The sequence below is a fragment of the Vipera ursinii genome (assembly GCF_947247035.1).
Source record: "Vipera ursinii genome assembly, chromosome: 2".
Classification (NCBI taxonomy): domain Eukaryota; kingdom Metazoa; phylum Chordata; class Lepidosauria; order Squamata; family Viperidae; genus Vipera; species Vipera ursinii.
In genome coordinates this window covers 157809753-157829570 of record NC_139513.1, presented here as the reverse complement: position 1 = coordinate 157829570, position 19818 = coordinate 157809753, and the positions used below count along the sequence as shown (strand labels likewise).

Below are 19818 nucleotides of genomic sequence, written 5' to 3'. Positions count from 1 at the left end.
AAGAGTTTACAGAAACTGGGAACTTACATTTATTTCAAGGAAAAATGGGGCTTACCATGTTGCAGTGAGATGGCAGATTACGGTAGTTAAGAGAAATTATTCCTTGCAAAAGCTTCATTAAAAGGAAAAAGGAAGGCATTCTCAAGTCCCTATCACATTTCTGATAGGAGAAATGTTTTCCCCGCTGCCTTTCCCTGACAAAGAACATTGTCTTTTTAGGTAGTGGGCTATTGTTGGTAAGGAAGGATAGAATTGCTCAGTTTTGAGATGGAGTTCTGAGAAAAGATTATTGGCAGCTCCCTCCCTCCCATCCAGCACATAGCACATAAGTGTTGCTTGAGCAGGATCCGCAAGATTGTCTGGGTCATTACACATCCTCTTCACAACCTGTTAGTTACCTTCTAGGAGGAGGCTTTGTGGTATCCGAAGCAGAATATCCAGATTCAGTCAGTTTTGTTCCATACAGTATTAATCTTGTGAACTCTCAAACATCCTCCTTCCACTATGTTCTTAAGTGGGTAAGTGATTAATATTTATATGTGTTTATATATAAGGGTGTAGGTATATACATGTTATATATAGCACGTATGTGTGTGTGTTATATATGTGTACACTTTTGAGAGCAAGCAACAGTTTCAATTTTAATGTGTGTCAGTGTGCCCACAGTAAAAAATGACAATAAAGGTTATCTTCATCTTTAGGATGGTTCATTTTACAATTCTGTGGTTATCTTCAAAGAAACTACCTTAATTTGGGGGTGGGAGGAGTAATTTCATATATTTTATTTCGTTCTTTGGTTTCTTTCCTCCCAGCAATATTTCGTAGTCTTTCCCCTCCCCACCAGAGCCTGCTCCTCTCCCATTTTTAAAACCCAAATCAGGGTGAAAGGCTTTCTCCTCTGTCAAGATACTCTCGATTCAAGGTCATCCAGGGAGCGAGGAAAGACATTAGCGGCTGGAGTAAGTGCTGTGGGCCAGCAAAGATTTAGAGAGAAGAGGGAAGGCAGACATACCCTGGCAGCTTTAAAAGGACCGGGAAGACAGCTGACCCTATGACAAATTAAGAATGTGTGTGAGCATCAAGAATGGATGAGATTGGGGAGTTCTTTCATCTCAGCCATAAACAGTGCATTAAAAATTAATCTCTACTGCAAGGCATACCACTGTTCATACTATCATGAGCATGTCTTCTAAACCTAATGCAGATATTATGGGCAACTTCCTTTAAAAGCTGGCAACCGTTAAGATTGGAAAGAAAGAAAGAAAGAAAGAAAGAAAGAAAGAAAGAAAGAAAGAAAGAAAGAAAGAAAGAAAGAAAGAAAGAAAGAAAGGAAGGAAGGCAAGCTCCACCTCCAGCTGAATCAGATTGGAGGGAGGCCCAGCAGCCAATCACAGGAGGCCCAATGGAAGACCTCCTTTGTGGGAGGAGATTGGAGTCTCGATGTGTTATTATTTCAAAACACAGTTAAGTTTGGGGATTTCTTTCTACTTTGGTCCCTGATTGCAACACAAGTGCACTGCAGTGCCATTCCTTTATGGCTGTTCTTTCCATTCGTTAAAGGTGGCACTTAGAGACAACTGTTTAATTTAGTCTGTGGAGATTCTCAGTCATCCAGGTCATACGTGGTTATCCGAAAAGTGCTTTTTCACGAGGCAACTGGACTTTCTTGTTTTTCTTTGAAGACATTTCTGTTTAAGCAAGAAACGTAATTTCTAGTTACGTTTTATTGTTTTTCCGGTTAGCTTAGCAGAGACACGAATAATCTGTGCAATTTCCATGTATAACTTGCAGATTGGTGCAGTGGCCAAAGCACCAGGCTAGAAATACAGAGGCTGAGATCTAATCCCGCCTTTGGCACAAAGCCAGCTAGTGGACCTTAATTTAGTTTCTCTCTGCTAGCCCCAGGAAGGAGGCAATGGCAAACTACTTCCAAAATCTTGCCAAGAAAGCTGCAGGGGCTTGTCCAGGCAATCACCAGGAGTCAATACTGAGTTGAAGGCACACAAGCGAAAAGTTTGACTGTTCTTCCAAGGAATTTGGCAGAGACAAAATAATCTGTGCAATTTTAATGTGTAACCTGTATCCTGACCTGTAGTTCTGTGCACAGGGTATTCTGTGCAATACCCGGAGCTATTACCGTGCGATATTTAAGTACCTTTCATCTTCAATTCCTAGAGCAAAACCATTTTAAGCAATGAGACACACCATATTTTCTGTAATTAGAAAACTATCTGTCACTGAGCCCTCATTATGTTTGCGCTGAGAGGCCAGTTTTATCCTGATCAAAGGCTAAGGCTGTTTTGAACGCATGCCTATGCAGAGAAAATTTATCGAAAGCTAAAAATCAGGCAGCCAGAGACCCCTCAACTGGAGTAACAGAAACAATTGCAGCAAGATCCTTTATGAAGAAACCCTGGAAGCTGTCTTATTGATCAGAGTCGGTAGTCCATCTAGGATTCTGGGACTTATTGCTCACAGACATTTTGAGGAGCATTGGGCTAGTTCAGTAGAAGCTGCATCACACCAGTCATTCTTTCGTTTTAACCTGGACATATTAAGAACCAGACCTTTGATATTCTCTAAGCAAATATGTATCATACTGAAAATACACACACAAAATATACATATATTTATACACTTATTAGGACAAATCTACAAATCTATCACAAACATTTATGAATCTTTGTGCGGGCTTTTTTTTTTTTTTTACATAGAAATGGAACACCCTTAAGACACATGAGGAAACAAGATAATTTCAAATTCAGATTTGTCCACTCTTAAGCCATGAGTTCTTGATTCTTGATGTAACATTACTGGTTTATTTCTTTTCCCTGAAATTTCTATTACTTTTTTTTTTTAAGAATGAAAATCTGAAGATATGGGAAACCTTGTGAGCTATTAGCATTTGCATCAATGTGTTCTTGTACAGGAACACTAAATTTTAGCATTTCCGGAGTATTTTAACTATTTACATAACATTGAATTATTTTTATTTAATTTTATGGGTCCATTCATGCCAACTAGGGGGGCTGTTAAGAAAGTGTTAATAGTTTTCATTAATCCAAAACAGAACTGGGGAACCTGTGATCTTCCAAATGTTGCAAAATTAAAACAGTCAGCACCAATTATTATTGGCTGTTTTTGTTGAGAAGGCTAGTTGAGTAACAACTAGAAGACAGGTTTGTCGCCCCTGATCCAAGACCAAACACATGATGTCCTTTGCATCCTAAGCCCAAAAAATAAGCCATGCTATGGTCAGAGGCCATAATGCTTGGTGAGAACTGTACATCTTTTAATCTTCTTGTATGTATATTTCACAACATACAATGAATAACGATTTTTGGTGGAATGATGCAGAAAATGATTACACAAGAAAAGGTCTTCATTTTCCCTATCTACAATTCATACTGAAGTCACAGAAATAGTGTTCTTCTCAATGCATGGGTGCTATTGTCATAGAAGGACAGATGTTCTTTTGGCATATGGCCTGCTCAGAATTATAAAGCAGGCAAGAGCTCCACTTTACAAAGAAAAAGAATTAGCATCTGGATGATGTGCATCTGTGGATTCATATAAATATGATTCTGCACCTGTTCAGTTTGGATTTTTCCAGAACTATGAGAATTTCGCTGGGAAACACCATCTGCCCCCTTGCGTATTATGCATGTGTCTAGGTTGGATTCATCTTTCAATTTCTGAGAGTGCCACAGCAATCTTAGAACTGGCCAGAATCACTGATGTCACGCAACTAAGGAAGATAGCCCTTGTAAAGTTACTGTTGACCACTTTTAGAACTAGAATAAAAAAATAACTGATTCTTCTTCAGCATAGTCTGAAAATATACTGGAAAAGCTTATAAAGTGGTAGAAGAAAGAACAGATTTTGCACAGGTAGCATCTAAGACCAAATATCAAATAGTTCCTATACTTGTTGCAATAACTCTGGACAGAATCAAGTTGGGTTTCAATACTTTTAGTGGCCCAAACCGATGAGAGAAGTGACTCAAATAGAAGTAGCTATAATTTGCCTACAGCAAGGATACTGCTGGCATCCATGAAACAGGCAACAGTGATATTGTGTCAAAAAAAATAGCAATAGCAGACTTATATACCACTTCACAGTGCTTTACAGCCCTCTATAAGGGCTTCAGAATCAGCATATTGCCCCCAAAAATCTGGGTCCTCATTCTACCAGCCTCCAAAGGCTGGAAGGCTGAGTCGACCTTGAGGTGGTCAGGACTGAACTGCTGGCAGTTAGCAGCTGAGTCAGCTGAAACAAAACTTCAGGACCAGTTCCAATATGGCAATAGCAATGGGTAAAACCTTCGATCAAAACAGTTTTAAAATCACCAGGAAACTGAAAATGAAGTTGGGGCATTCCCCCTACATGCAATATTTGAAGCCAGTCAACTTTCATGCTAAATAAGTCATCGAAGTTTATCATGTCTGTTTTCATTCCAAATGAGCAGTCAAAAGGCAGGTAGGTCCTCAGGTTATCATCTACAGTTAGGGCAGCAGAATGAAGTCAAGCAATAGAAGTTGCCATCACTTTAGCTGGACTCTATTATTTCACAAATATACCACTTCTACCTGGAAAACCTCAAGTGAATGAGACAGCAAGAATCCTCCCTTCCTAACAGGAAATGAAGGCATTTTGTTATGTCGACTTGATAATTGAAGATACACTACAATAAATTCCCCCTCTCCTAAGGTATATGGCTTGCTCTCTCATTTCCTTCCTTCTTTCTCTAGAGATGTTGAGACCTGTTGGTAATGTAATCTCACAGAAAAGCCTCAAAACAATTAAGTGAAGGGGACCAATCTGGGAATTAATGGTCCTTAGTTCTTAGCCTGAAGAAGCCAGGTTTTACTTTTTATGTAGATTTCTAAAATTCAAAGTTCGAACTTGATGGCAAATTCTCAACATTCAGCATTGAAGATTAATTTTTGATCATAAAGAATAAGGTTCAACAGAAAAATACTTTATGTCAATTCAAGCCATCGATTGTCCTAGCCCAGGGTCTTCCAACTTGGCCCTTTTATGACTTGTGGACCTCAACTCCCAGAATTCATCAGCCAGGCACGCTGGCTGAGGAATTCTGGGAGTTGAAGTCCACAAGTCATAAAAGGACCACGTTTGAAGACCCCTGTCCTAGCCTGTTACTGTTTATTCTTACTTGCTGCAGCTCACAAGCTAGAAGATGCGTGTCTGCTAAAGGAATACAGATTTGCTTCCACATTCTGCCGCAACGGGAGAGTCTACCGGCCTCCTACTCCTGCACTTGACAAGTGTGTTAATACCCATCATGGCTAGAAATTCTCAGAATCTCAGTGCATTTATGGCAGACATGTAAAACACAAGGCCCGGGGGCCGGATCCGGCCCGTGAAGTGGTTTCATGTGGCCCGCGAAGCCATCCTGGAAACAGTGAGGGAACGGCCCCCAATGCCTTGGCCCTGGCCCAGAGACCCTCCTTCCACTAGAGACCCTCAGATCTGTCCCACTCCTGCCCAGGCCCCCATAGGCACCCTTGATGCGAACCATGTAGAGCTGGCCATGCTCACCCAGTAGGCCATAGGCACTCTAGCCACGCCCACCCAGTAGGCCACACCCACCCTGTCCATACCCACCTGGCCCCCTGAGGGCAACCACAATGCTGATGCGGCCCTCAATGAAATTGAGTTTGACACCCCTGATTTATGGTGTATCCAACAGAGGAAGGATGGCCTGGTAATTTTATGCAGTAAATTGCACAGCTGTGGTACAGTACAGTAATAACAAATGTTTCTTCCCTACTGAAGGACTCTAGTCCTAGAAACTAGGATTGAGTTCCTAAAGTAACAAAAACAGCAGAGCAGCTGAGAAAACGTCCTAGAAACTTCTAAGACCTCTTTCTCCTCTTTCAGAGCTACTTTATAAAAGCACACCGTTTGAATTTTTTTACTTGACATTCAGTGGGGATTGCTTGCATGGAGGTAAAAGAAATGTAGCCACTTAACTTTGAAAACCATGTTATCCCACTGGATAGCAAACTCCATCAAATTTCCAAAGATCAACGCTTCTAGGAATGAAGATACATTCGTAACACACTTTTAAAGAATTACTCATCTTTAAGCCTGCCATTGTTTAATGAAAATCTTAAGTTAATTTTCCTTCTTCTCTCCTTTGATATTGTTCTCACCACATTATGCTCATTTGGGGATAATTTTTCTTTTCACTTTCTTCCCTTCCCCCATGTTTCACTTGCTTGTCACCCTGCATTCTGGAGATTTATATTAAAAATAAAGAAATCAATGTGTTGCCATGGAAACAAACTTTCATCCAATGCAACTATCTCATTTTCCCAATGCGTTTGACTGATGAAAGCACAGAGGTGAAAATGATAATGGAAATATCCCATATTTTGAGCAACCGTCTAGTGCCGTTAACACAACATTTATTTGTTTTTCAAGTGCCTTGTACATGTTGTTAAACACAATGGTCATTTTGATATAGTGAAAAGGCATAGCTTTACCTCTGATAAATTCACTCTGTGCCCTTAGGCAAAGCATACACAGGCTTAATTGAGCCTGTAAAACATGGCTAGTATTGACCCAGTACAAATGTCTAAAGTGCCTCAACAACTAAGCCTTGTACATAGAACAAAATTAAACACAAGACCCTGCCTTCCGATGGATAATCCAAGCTCTATTTCTCCGCAAAGGATATGGTAGGGTAAGATCTCTTTTGCTCCCACTGCAGATTTTCAAGAGAAAGTTCTCCTTAAACATGTCTCCTCTTGAGGAATTTCTCATTCAAGTAGATATTCACAAAAATTGTGGATAATTTGCATAGGTCCACTGCTCTTCCAGAAAAGCACAGTAAGTATCCATCATCATTGGAAGACTAGAGCAAGGCTTAAACATTGAGAAGGATTTTAAAATAACAGAAACAAATGTTAGAAGTTATCTTTTTTAATACTACTGGGTATTTACTAGCAGCAAATAAGCCAAGTGGAAGCTTAGCACAGCTAATGATTTTTCTTTTTAAAAGTCAGATTACAACAAGCATAAAAAGGGATAAAATAAAATAAAATAAAATAAAATAAAATAAAAATGCGGTCATACCTCCTTTGATGACATCAATACACCATTTCCGGTATTTCAGCTCATTAAAGACTTTTTTTTAAAGTGTAGTTCCCAGCCTCAAAAAAGTGTTTCTTTCTGATATACAATAAATTCCAACATGGCAACTAGGCAGACTTTGGTCTTCTGAATTCATTTTGAAATGACCCTGAACAAATATTATAGTGTAGAAGTTAAGATAACATGCAGAAAAAAGCATCTTAGTAATAACGGACCTCTTCTTCTGAATGAAAAAACTGCAACTCTATGGAAATCAAGAGCTGGTTGCATATTAGAAGCATTAAAATAAGACCCCATCTAAAATCATAGGATATAAACAAAAATTATTTTCATTTAAAAGTAATTGGATGACAATTTTCAAAAAGTGTATCTTTAAAAAAAACCTTCAGAGGGGTCAGAACTTGAAGTAGAAAAATCTAAATACCAGTCTGATAGATGTTTCCAGTATTTTCCAACAATTATTTGAAACCTGCTCAAAACATTTATTGAAAGGCACCTCTAGCTATGCCTGTATAAAACTTTATGATGAGATATTACATAGGTCAATACTTATCTTTAATCTTTACTTCTCTTTTCCAATACTTTTCTCATCACCAGAACAACATGTGACTCAGCAAATTGAGAGGAATGAAGGGGGACTAATTAGGTTTCTTTTCCTCCATCTGTCCAACAGTGCTCAAAGCAGATTATTTATCAAGGAATTTGAAGGCCACAGTTTATGGAGGGGCATGTCCTTGATCTGGTGATTTGCAAGTTGTGGATCTGCACTAAAAAAATCTGAATCTTATGTTCCATTTGACTGATCAGAAAGCACACTAAAATAAAATCTGCACAAAGACGTTAAAAACAACAAGAGAAATCACAAGATCAAATTCTGATGTTGATAGTTGGCAGGGATTTATTTTTATTTTCTCACATAAGAGAACTGGAACACTCTCTGTACATATATATATATACACAAAGCTTGTTTGCATCAGATCAAAAGCAAGGAACTTGTTGGGAATTGTATTGAATTTATATAGAGAAAAAGCAATTCAGAGAAACAGAAAGTGTGACTTTACAGTGTTGTCTTAAACCACAAATGGATCATGACCAGCTTCAGAACAAAAGAAATAGAAAACAAAAAAGCAAACAAAACACAAACCAAAAAAAACTTGGTAATCAACAACTAAATGGCTTTCCCTTGGGGTAATATGTCAGCATCAAGAACAACACACAAAAATGATTAACATGTAATACATCTAATGAAATTTTAGAGGGCTACATAAACTTGGGGAGGGGCTGCACTGGAATAATGTAAAAGATAAATATCTGTCTGCCTCAAAAAAAAAACAAAAAAACAAACAAACCAGCCATATCTAATTCAATGTGAACGCATTATGGTAATCAGCATATGGCAAATTTATATTTCTGAAAGCAGAGTGTATGCTCAGGTGATCACAGAGAATTCCTATCCAGACAACATCACCTCCAAGTCCCTTTGCATCTACTGAAACTCAACCCTCAACCAACGTTGGAAGTCCAGTGGAATTTGCACATTATCATAAATGAGGAATCTGTACTCACAAACCTACAGCAATAAAGTGAGGCCACAGGAGTGTTCTAGTTTTATACTCAAAAACAATGTTATCAATGATTGGCCAAATTAAAAACGGTATGCCACTGAATTGTGGACAAGAGAGGTAACAAAATGGGGTATTTTTACTTGTGAGCTTAAACCAGGATATATGGTGGCAAAGGAGAATTTTATTCTATTTATACACTGAGAGCTAAACTCTGCCACCATCAGTGCAGCCCTATAATAAATAACTCTATTATAAGTTGGATATAGAGGGAAAGCATTGAAGCATGACCCTGTAAGTACAGACATGTCTCCTGAATGGAAGAAACCATCAATATTAAACTCAAGCAGCCAGGAATTTCCTTTTTTGTTGTGGTTAAAAACACTATCATTGTGTCTTATGAAAGATGCTACGGTCTCTTTGTTTCACTTGTTTTCTGCCCCAGCTAACATGCATCAATACAGGCGGGGGAAAACATTTCTTCAACATGTCAAATAAGGTTTATATATATAAAATAAGCTAGATATGAAGTTTGTTCTGGGATAGAGAGCGTACCAATGGTTGGAATAAAGGTTCTCTTGTTCCTTTTTTCCCCAATCACCCTTTCTTTTCCAAGTGCATGGAGCCAAAACACTCATTCTGTACGCAGGATTATATGGATCCCTGAATCTGTGAATACTGGTCCACTCATCTCACCAGTCCTCAGCGCAAAGGAGGCATCTTCGAAAGGTTTCTGCATTTGACCTGTCCAACAAAAAAACAGTTTTCAAGTGAAAAGTGGAAAATAACAACCATATCAAGAATACCCAGAATTAATTCCAAGCATGAACAACTAGAAGTAGCAAATGTTGTCCTCACTGGTTCCAGCTCAACAGAAAAAAAGCCAAAGGCAATCCGATAAAAGTAGACCTTGATTTACACCCACAATTGAACCTAAAATTTCCACTGCTAAGCAAGGCAGTTGTTAAATGAGTTTTGCGCCATTTTACACAGTTGTTAAGTGAATCACTGCAGCCGTTTAGTTAGTAACACAGTCGTTAAGTGAATCTGGCTTCCCCATTGACTTTGCTTGTCACACATGACCCCAGGATACTGCAACCATCATAAATACATGCCAGCTGCCAAGTATCCAAATTCTGACCATGTGACTATGGGGATGTTGTAATGATTGTTAAGTGTGAAAAACAGTCATACATTACTTTTCTTAGTGTTGCTGTAACTTTGAATGGTTACTAAATGAATAGTTGTAAGTCGAGGACTACTTGTAGTAGCTATGAGCACACAAGAATCTGTAATGCAGGATTCCATATTCGTAGACCGGACTTCTATGCATTTATGACCAGAGTCTAAATATTTGAAGACATATTAGATCAGACATGTCAAAGTCACGATGTCACATGATGTCGCGCAACGTATCGGGACGGTTTTGCCATTGCCGGCAATGGAGTGGGCATGGCTTCCAGATGATGGGTCCGGCCCGCGGGCTGGCAGTTTGACACCCTTGCCCTAGGAGATCACTCAAAGACCAAATGAAGCCTTCATGTAGCACTTGCTAAATTCAAGCTAGCTATACAGGGAAGGGAAGGGAAGGGAATGTCCTTGAGGGATAGGATGAAGAGCCACTATCAAGGCAACAGCCTGAAAAAAAAGGTCTGTTCAGAGCAAAATGTAGTGTGAATAAAAATATCAAACCCTTTTCTAGTTCTCATGATAGTAAAAGAAGAGAGGAAACACATTCACACCTGCAAAGATTGATGTCAGCCCTTCAAAGTAGACCAGACTAGGAAACCAATATCATATAGATCAATATTACTTTGTTACACATTACCAGAGAACGGAATTTTGCAGGTCCAAATATGCTTCCCCCCCACTCCTTCCCTTTATCTTCCTGAGAACTAGGGACCAATTACTTAAGCTAACAGAGTGAGTATTTCTATATCCCAATCGTAAGGTTGATCCTAAATATTACAATGACAATGACAACATTCCCTGCTGGGTCAATAAGACTGTATTTTTAAGCTTACCCTAAACTAGTTACCTTAACTAGTGATTCAAGAGATTCAGGAGACGGGCAGGAAAGGAAGTCTCTCAACCTCGGCTAATTTGAATTGGCCCCAGACTGAGTAACAAATGAGAGATTGCCAGGTTGGTCCAAAAAATTAACAACTATCTTGAAAACGGCTTACATTCCTGGAACCAGCTGTCCTTGTTTGATGAGGCCAGATCTGCTCCCCAACTTCCTTTCTCTCCCAACTGACTACAGCAGAACCATTCTGCAGAAGCAGCTTGGGACAGCCCAGGTGTTTCGAAAACTATAGGAAAAAACAACACCTGGGAGAAAGGCAGTTACTAAACTGCTGTGACCCATCAAAAAACTAATGGGATCAGCATCCAATTTACAGGGGTTCAAATGTTTGCCTTGCCCTAATCAAAATACTGACTCTTTTAAACTGGCGCTTACTTCCCTTCAAGACTTGAGGATCAGATCCAAGGACAGAAAGAAAAAGAATGAATGTTTGCATGCTGCATGCATTCCTGGTGAATAGTATTATGTCTGAGAGGGTAGAAGAATTTATTATTTACTTGTGGCTTTCAATCCATCCACAACTTTTTATAATTATGACTCTAAACTTCTTCCAGGACTAATCATAATGGCTTCGGCCTATTATTTCCCCTAAAGTTTTACCTCATAAAACGACTAGAAGGGGAAAAGAAAAAGGGAGAGATTTAAAGTTGTCATCTTGCTGGCAACAGAATTTTGTGTGTGTGTGGGGGGGGGAATCACACAAGTATTTATTTTTTATTATTTATTTATTATTTAAATGTATATACCGCCCTATTCCCGTAGGACTCAGGGCGGTTTACAGGGGAAATTAAAAGTTAAAATACATCACATACAATTAAAATCGATTAAAACTAAGATTAAATTAATCCCTGAACTTAACTAAAACCCCATTAATTAAATAATTAAAACCCCTCAGTCTGGGCCAGAAAGCTCAAAAAGCCAAGTTTTCAAGTCCCTACGAAATGAGCGAAGGTCGGGGGCGGTCCTAAGCTCCGTGGGAAGCTGGTTCCAAAGGGCCGGCGCGCCCACAGAGAACGCCCTTCCCCTGGGAATAACCCGCCAGCATTCCTTAACCAGCGGTACCCTAAGAAGGCCCTCCCTGTGGGAGCGCACAGGACGATGGGAAGTTGATGCCGGCAGCATGTGTTCCCTTAGATATTAAGTAAAATATTTCTCTTTTGAACTCAGCTTGAAAATGAACAAGATCCAAAAATGGGATATCTTTTTTAACAAAGACACCAAAGCTTGTGCATATGGGTGCAAATGTGTGTCAGTTCAATGCTCTACTTCAGGGGTGTCAAACTCCCGGCCCGCGAGCTGGATGCGTCATGGTGAAACTGCGCCCACCCCATTGCCGGCATTGGGGAAAAGAAGTTGAGATACGTCGCGACACGTTATGAGTTTTCTCTACATTCTACCATTGCAATCGTAGTTTTGATCATTCTTGCACAACAACAGTATGAATGGTCTGACCACAACAATGTAATTCACTGCTATAAGATTTCGTTTTTATAAAGAAAAAAAATAGCAAGACTGGTTTAAAAATACAGGATGCATTAAATTGAATCACCACCACAACAAAAAAAGCGTAATTAAGTCATTCAAGTAAATTACTTAAAATTGTTTCTCATTTCATAACTGAGTTTATAATTATTTGCAATTAAGTATTCCATTTTTTAAAAATGCACATATTTCCAGAAGAAATGTGGATACTGATTAACAACTATAATAAGATATGCTCCTTTGCCTTAAATAATTGAATTTCTCCGTGCAGCTGTGGAGCACATGATAATTTATAACCTTCAAATAAATGTTGATTTGGATTTCTTCTCAACCCAAAAGTTCTTAATTTCTGAATCGGAAAAAAAAACCCTCTCCGAGTCCTCAGCCACAATTTAATAAAACAGGAAAAGTCAATTGCTCTTGATTTTTTAAAAAGACTAAATGAGAATGCTTATGTGGTTTTTTCCCCCATTTCTAAACATATCCAGGATTCATAACTGTAGCAAACTGTGGTTAGTAATCCCATCAAATGAGTACAAGAAGATAGAAAGTGGTATCACAGAAGACCTGCTTGTGCTCCTAGTCCCATCTAGTGGACAACAAAATTCCAGCAGCACTGCGACCAAATTCCAGCAGCACTGCTACCGCATCGTCGGACCTGTCTCATCAAAACTCTCTCCTTCAGTAAGTCACCCAAGACCACTGCTGAAGTGACAGTTTCCAAATGAGACCCACCTACCAGTCACTGGCAGCCTATGATGAATAGCTTTTTCATGCAAGAACAGAAAGGCATCCAAAAAGAGAAGCCACCTTCTGGTTGGTGATTCAATTATAAGGGATGTAAATTTAGGAAAGGACACAGAGGTTTTGGAAGAGGTCAGGTGTCTTCCAGGTGCTACTGCCAGTAGGGACAAGAAGCGTATTTCTAAAATAATCAAGACTGCCAGCAGGGACTGTGATGTGGAGGCTATTGTACATCTTGGCACTAATGATCTGTCCCAAAAAGATGTACTCTCTGTGCAGAATGATTTCCAGAGATTGGAGCAGGAACTTAGCAGAATAGGCTGTAGGCTTACTTTTTCAGAGGTTTTACCAGTGTATAAGGAGCAAAATGGAAAAGACCAGCGTATAGCAGAATTTAATATGTGGCTAAAGGAGTGGTGTAAAGGAGAAGGCTTTGGTTATATTAGTCATGATGTCTGTAGCTGGTCCAATGAAAAAATGTATAAAAGAGATGGTCTGCATCCATCCAAGAAAGGGACTGAGTCACTTGGCAATAAAATCACAGCTTTTTTGGAGGAACATTTAAACTAAATAATGGGGATAGTGAGTTAATTGATACAGAACATCACTGTTCCCGGCAATCTAAGAAAATAGGGGAAGCCAGGCACCACACAAGTTATGCAGCAAGTAAACACAGGGTCAGTCATAAAGGACTCAAATGTCTATACACTAATGCACAGAGTATGAACAGTAAGCAGGGTGAACTAGAAATTCAGGTAAATGAGGGCAGATATGATATTGTTGCCATTACGGAAACATGGTGGGACGAAACCTACAAATGGAACACACAGCTAGAGGAATTTAAACTATTTAAAAGAAACAGACTAAACAAAAGAGGAGGAGTTGCTCTATATATAAGAAATAACTTTATCTCTACAGAAATAGAGCACAACAATGATGAAAACTGTAAACTTGAAAGCATTTGGGTCAATATAAAAGGGGAAAAAATGACATTGCCATAGGTGTATACTATAGGCCGCCCAACCAAGCAAAGGAAATAGATGAACTTTTTGCTAGTCAGCTAACTAAGGTATGTACGAAGCACATCACAGTAGTAATGGGGGACTTTAATTACCCTGATATCAACTGGGAGACAAACTCTGCACCAAGTGGATGATCAAACAGATTCCTGTCAAACCTAGCAGACAACTTTCTCTCCCAAAAAGTAGAGAAGGGAACTAGGGGATTAGCCATATTGGATTTAATTCTCACTAACAGAGATGAAATGATAGAAAGTGTCAAAGCCACAGGAACCTTGGGGGGAAGTGATCATGCAATATTGGAATTCAACATTCTAGAGGCACAAGCAATAGAACACAGCGAAACCAGAGTCTTGGACTTTAAAAGAGCTAATTTCAATAAACTTAGAGAGACCATGGGGAGAATTCCATGGATGAGAATCCTAAAGGGAAAAACAACTCAAGAAGCTTGGGAAATTTTGAAAAGTGAGATAATAAAGGCCCAGTCTAATACAATACCAACAAAGAAGAAAAATAACAGCTCTCAAAAGAAACCAGCATGGCTGCATAAAGAACTCTCTGATAAATTGAAAGATAAAAAGGACAAGTATAAGAATTGGAAAGAGGGGCACATAACTAAGTCAGAATATCAGCAAATAGCCCATGCCTGCAAAGATGAAGTGAGGAAAGCTAAGGCTCAAAATGAACTAAGGCTTGCGACCAAAGTCAAAAATAACAAAAAATGCTTCTTTCAACATATAAAAAACAAGAAAAAAGTTAAGGAAATGATTGGTCCATTAGTGGGGGAAAGTGGCAAGAAGGTGACAAGCAATAGGGAGAAAGCAGAACTATTTAATTCGTTTTTTGCATCTGTCTTTACACAAAGGGAAAAAACAGTCCAACCTACCCAAACCAGTGCCATAAAAAACAGAATAGAAACGCAAGTTAAGATAGGCAAGAAAATGATAAGTGAGCACCTGTCCAGCCTAGACGAGTTCAAATCACCAGGACCAGATGGATTACACCCCAAGGTTCTCAAGGAACTGGCAGACGTGATCTCAGAACCACTGAACTATATTTTTCAAAGATCCTGGAGCACTGGGGAACTACCAGAGGACTGGAAGAGAGCTGATGTAGTTCCCATCTTCAAAAAAGGGAAAAAATAGATCCAGGAAATTACAGACCTATCAGCCTGACCTCAATACCTGGGAAGATTCTGGAAAAGATAATCAAACAACAAATCAGCGAACACCTTGATGCAAACAAAGTCATCACTAAAAGTCAACATGGGTTTGTCAAAAACAGATCATGGCAGACAAATCTTATTACATTCTTTGACCAAGTGACAAAACTAGTGGACCAGAGGAATGCTGTAGATATAATTTACTTGGACTTCAGTAAGGCATTTGATAAAGTAGATCACAACCTACTACTTAATAAGATAGAAAAATGTGGGTTAGATAGCATTACCACCAGATGGATTCGTAGCTGGCTGACAGGCCGTACTCAGCGTGTGGTCCTCAATGGAACCGCATCTACATGGAAGAAAGTGTGTAGTGGGGTGCCCCAGGGCTCTGTTCTGGGCCCAGTGCTCTTCAATATCTTCATTAACGATTTGGATGAGGGGATAGAGGGGGAACTCATCAAATTTGCAGATGACACCAAGCTGGCAGGAATAGCCAATACTCCAGAAGATAGGCTTAAGATACAGAAGGATCTGGACAGACTCGAACACTGGGCACTATCTAACAAAATGAAATTCAATGGTGAAAAAAGTAAGGTTCTACATTTAGGCAGGAAAAATCAAATGCATAAGTATAGTATAGGTGGTACCTTGCTCAATAGTAGTAACTGTGAGAGAGATCTCGGAGTCTTAGTAGACAATCACTTCAATATGAGCCAGCAGTGTGCTGCAGCTGCCAAAAAAGCCAACACAGTGCTAGGCTGCATTAACAGAGGGATAGAATCAAGATCAAGTGAAGTACTAATACCACTTTACAATGCTTTGGTAAGGCCACACCTGGAATACTGCATCCAGTTTTGGTCACCAGGATGTAAAAAAGATGTCGAGACTCTAGAAAGAGTACAGAGAAGAGCAACAAAGATGATTAGGGGACTGGAGGCTAAAACATATAGGGAACGGTTGCTGGAATTGGGTATGTGTAGTTTAATGAAGAGAAGGGTGAGGGGTGACATGATAGCAGTGTTCCAATATCTCAGGGGCTACCACAAAGAAGAGGGAGTCAAGCTATTCTCCAAAGCACCTGAAAGCAAGACAAGAAGCAACGGATGGAAACTAGTCAAGGAGAGAAGCAACCTAGAACTAAGGAGAAACTTCCTGACAGTTAGAACAATTAACCAGTGGAACAACCTGCCTCCAGAGGTGGTGAATGCTCCAACACTGGAGGTTTTTAAGAAGAGACTGGAGAGCCATTTGCCTGAAATGGTTTAAGGTTTCCTGCCTGAGCAGGGGGTTGGACTAGATGACCTCCAAGGTCCCTTCTAACATCATTATTATTATTATTATTATTATTATTATTATTATTATTATTATTATTATTATTATTATTATTATTACTTTGCAATCCAAAATGCCAATATTAGCAATCATCCTTTCTTCCGAGAAATATTCGACTCAGGAAGGAATTGCTGCCTCTGAACAATAAGGCAGAACTTTTGAAGATAAAGGGCAATTTTAAAAACAGTGTCTTCATGCAAACCAAGAACATATTCCCAGGAAAAGAAAGTTTTTGACCAAAGTTAGCAACTTTATTTTTTTTCCCCCTTCCAGTTACGCATCAACACTAACTATGAGGGACAAGGCATATTATTGTAAGAAGGAACGAAGGTCTCAGATGATAAACAGTAGCTATGCCAATTATTTCACTTGTCTTGCAAATTAATGTTCCATATAGTGATATGAATTTACATATTTGTTTCTTTAAAATTTCTTTTAAAAAAAGAATCTTATGAGAATATTATTAAATATTTTTCTTTAAATTTATTCTGCCACTACTGATGGATCCTATTTGGAACCTCTCTTTTGGGGCCACTTAAAGACCACATATTTTCCAAATGCTTCTCATCATCCTTGGAATATATACAAATATATTAATAGAAGCTCATTAAGACAAAAACCAAACCCTGCCACAAAATTGCTCGTAATACCAATAAGGCCTTCTTCAGGTCCTCTGCAAGCCACCATAACCTCTATCATATCTAAATCCCATAACACGTTGAACTGTGTGGAATATTCACATGTGATGAGGGTTACTGAATGCTATACATCAGACATGTCAAACACAAGGCCCGGGGGCCGGATCCGGCCCGCGAAGTGGTTTCATGTGGCCCGCGAAGCCATCCTGGAAACAGTGAGGGAACGGCCCCCATTGCCTTGGCCCTGGCCCAGAGACCCTCCTTCCGCCAGAAACCCTCAGATCTGTCTCACTCCTGCCCAGGCCCCCATAGGCACCCTTGATGCAAACGATGTAGAGCTGGCCATGCCCACCCAGTAGGCCATACGCACTCTAGCCACGCCCACCCAGTAGGCCATGCCCACCCAGGCCACACCCACCTGGCCCCTTGAGGGCAACCGCAATGCTGATGCGGCCCGCAATGAAATTGAGTTTGACACCCCTGCTATACATGTATTGAGATGCTAACACTTTTACAGAATTTATATGGAAAAAATGGATACCTTTTGGGGGATTGCTTAAAGTTTCGTCTATCAAGTCAGTCTCCTGAGTTGGGACATATCTGCTTGTTTTAAAAATATAAGATGCTATGTTGTTGTTTTTTTACTGTAATATGACACACACAAAGATAACTGCTGATTTCTCTAATGTTATGTATTGTTATGTTGCTGTAAACCAAGGTCACCCAATGGAAAGCAGCAACATCCAGCTCACTGCAGCCAGGGACTACCAAAACAATTTATCTGAATACTATTGGACACTAACTGATAGCCATGAGGGGAGGGGAAGACAGGAGAAAAGTTAACCAGATGCTTTGGGTGTGAAAATGCAGATCCAGGTTTACTATACTATAACCACTTGGCTTTAACTGCACTTTCACTAACCATGAGTTCGAGACTCTTTCTTTCTTAATTAACCAAGGTGGGACAGCTGACACAGAGTCAGATGATATAAACAGCATAAAAGCACATGAAATACATAAATGCCTATATTCAAAATAGAAAGCTTTTCTTTCTGGGAATACTGTTAAGGTCAATCAGTATAACGATTTCAGATTTGTATTGGCCAAGGTATGCAGATATGTTGACCTTTATACATGAGAAAAAACAATTTCAGGCTCTGACAATTTGATGGATATTGGTTGGAGGATATTTCTAGCATCTGGTGCAGACTATGATTTAATTGTAATTAATTAAATTAAACTCTAACAGTAAATTATGTCATTATTTTCAAGTGGCTCATTTCGACATGATGATTGGGTTAAGTTGGTAGCAGATCTGGACAGAGCTTACTCTGAATGGAGAGATGCCAACTGCAGAGAGAAACAATAAGGCACATATTTTTCTCTCTGCAATTTCTGTTCCACTAAAGTCAGGAACTCAGGCCAACTAAATTAGCAGATTACAATACAACTAGTATACTTTATTGTAGCTTCATCTATAATTAACACATAGTTAATTATTTTCATTACAAATTTTAAAGTTTATACATTATCTGCATTGTGCTGATTAGCGTATACTCTCCTAACAGCATATATATTTGAATTCAGGTTCAAGAAGTTGCACAAAAGAATTATCAACCATTAAGGGGAACAATGCCTCATACCAGATATTTTGTGAGCAAACCCAATGCAATTTCTCACAATTCAGAGTCCCAGCTCAATCAACTGCTTCCCCTTGTTCTACATGAAAACCTATATGGTTTGATTCTCAAGCTCTTCTAAAAAAATTATTTTTGTAGCAAATATTCAAGATACAAACTTAAATGAGTCTAATGATAAAGATGCCCTATCAAAGAATGAATTATTTCCTTTCAACAGCTCCTTGATTCTGCACTTGCCACTGCAGCCCACTCATTCAGAGTTCTCTGATTTATTTCTACTGGAAGGTATTTGTAGGGCATGTATCATCCTATACTACCTTGTTTACAAACTGGTAGCATCATGTTCTATACTCAGCTTCTTGAAATTTCCATTTTCAAAGAAAAGGAGATTTCTAGCTTTTAAAACAATCATACAAGCAGCAGCTAGTGAAATTCGGAAGTTTACAGACAGATCAAGTTTGGCAAAATGGGAGAACTTCAGCACATGAGATACAGTTTTATTCCTTCTCAAATGAAGAAAACAGGCAGAATATTTATTTATTTATTTATAATGAGACTAGTATGCCGCCCTATCTCCCGAATAGATGACACAAAACTAGTATCTGTTAGTACAATGAATTAGCAGCAATTCAGTAGCAGAATTCCAGTCATCTTGGTAAAAAAGTCAACATCTCAATATATGAATCTGCTTCATATATATCTCTATTCTAGAACTTTCCAGATCACAGGCACGGAAAGGCCCTTCCCAATACTGGCTAGCAGCAACTCTTTTTCTGTGTCACTGAGCTTCAGCATCTTTTAATTTTCAAACAAAAAGAAATACTATCTCATGAAAGCCAGGAGAGACAAAGCAACAGAAACATTGCTAGGCCTTTTCTATTGGCATCGTATATTTTTAAAACAAACAGATATATCCCATGATTAGGAGACTGATTGATAGATGAAATCTTTTGCTATTTTTCTATATGCTTTTTTTAAGCCTAAAGGATATCTGATTTCAGGATTTTTAAGACAATGGCCCAGAAATG

General features: G+C 39.1%; 1 protein-coding gene across 2 annotated transcripts in view; it reads right to left on the bottom strand.

The window, feature by feature from the left end:
- Nucleotides 1-1291: 1291 nt before the first annotated feature.
- Nucleotides 1292-19818, bottom strand: part of PIN1 (peptidylprolyl cis/trans isomerase, NIMA-interacting 1) — a 48255-nt gene continuing 29728 nt past the window's right edge. The window contains exons 4-6 of one of the 2 annotated variants that reach the window (XR_014491188.1): nucleotides 9240-9428; nucleotides 7105-7949; nucleotides 1292-1688 (exon numbers count right to left, since the gene is read on the bottom strand). Coding sequence is in view for 1 of the 2 variants with exons in the window: in XM_083352482.1 (XP_083208608.1) it covers nucleotides 9319-9428 (110 nt within the window). In the remaining variant the exon portion in view is untranslated. Of the gene's footprint in view, nucleotides 1689-7104; nucleotides 7950-7994; nucleotides 9429-19818 lie in introns of those variants that run through there. The other variant, XM_083352482.1, reaches the window with a different exon arrangement.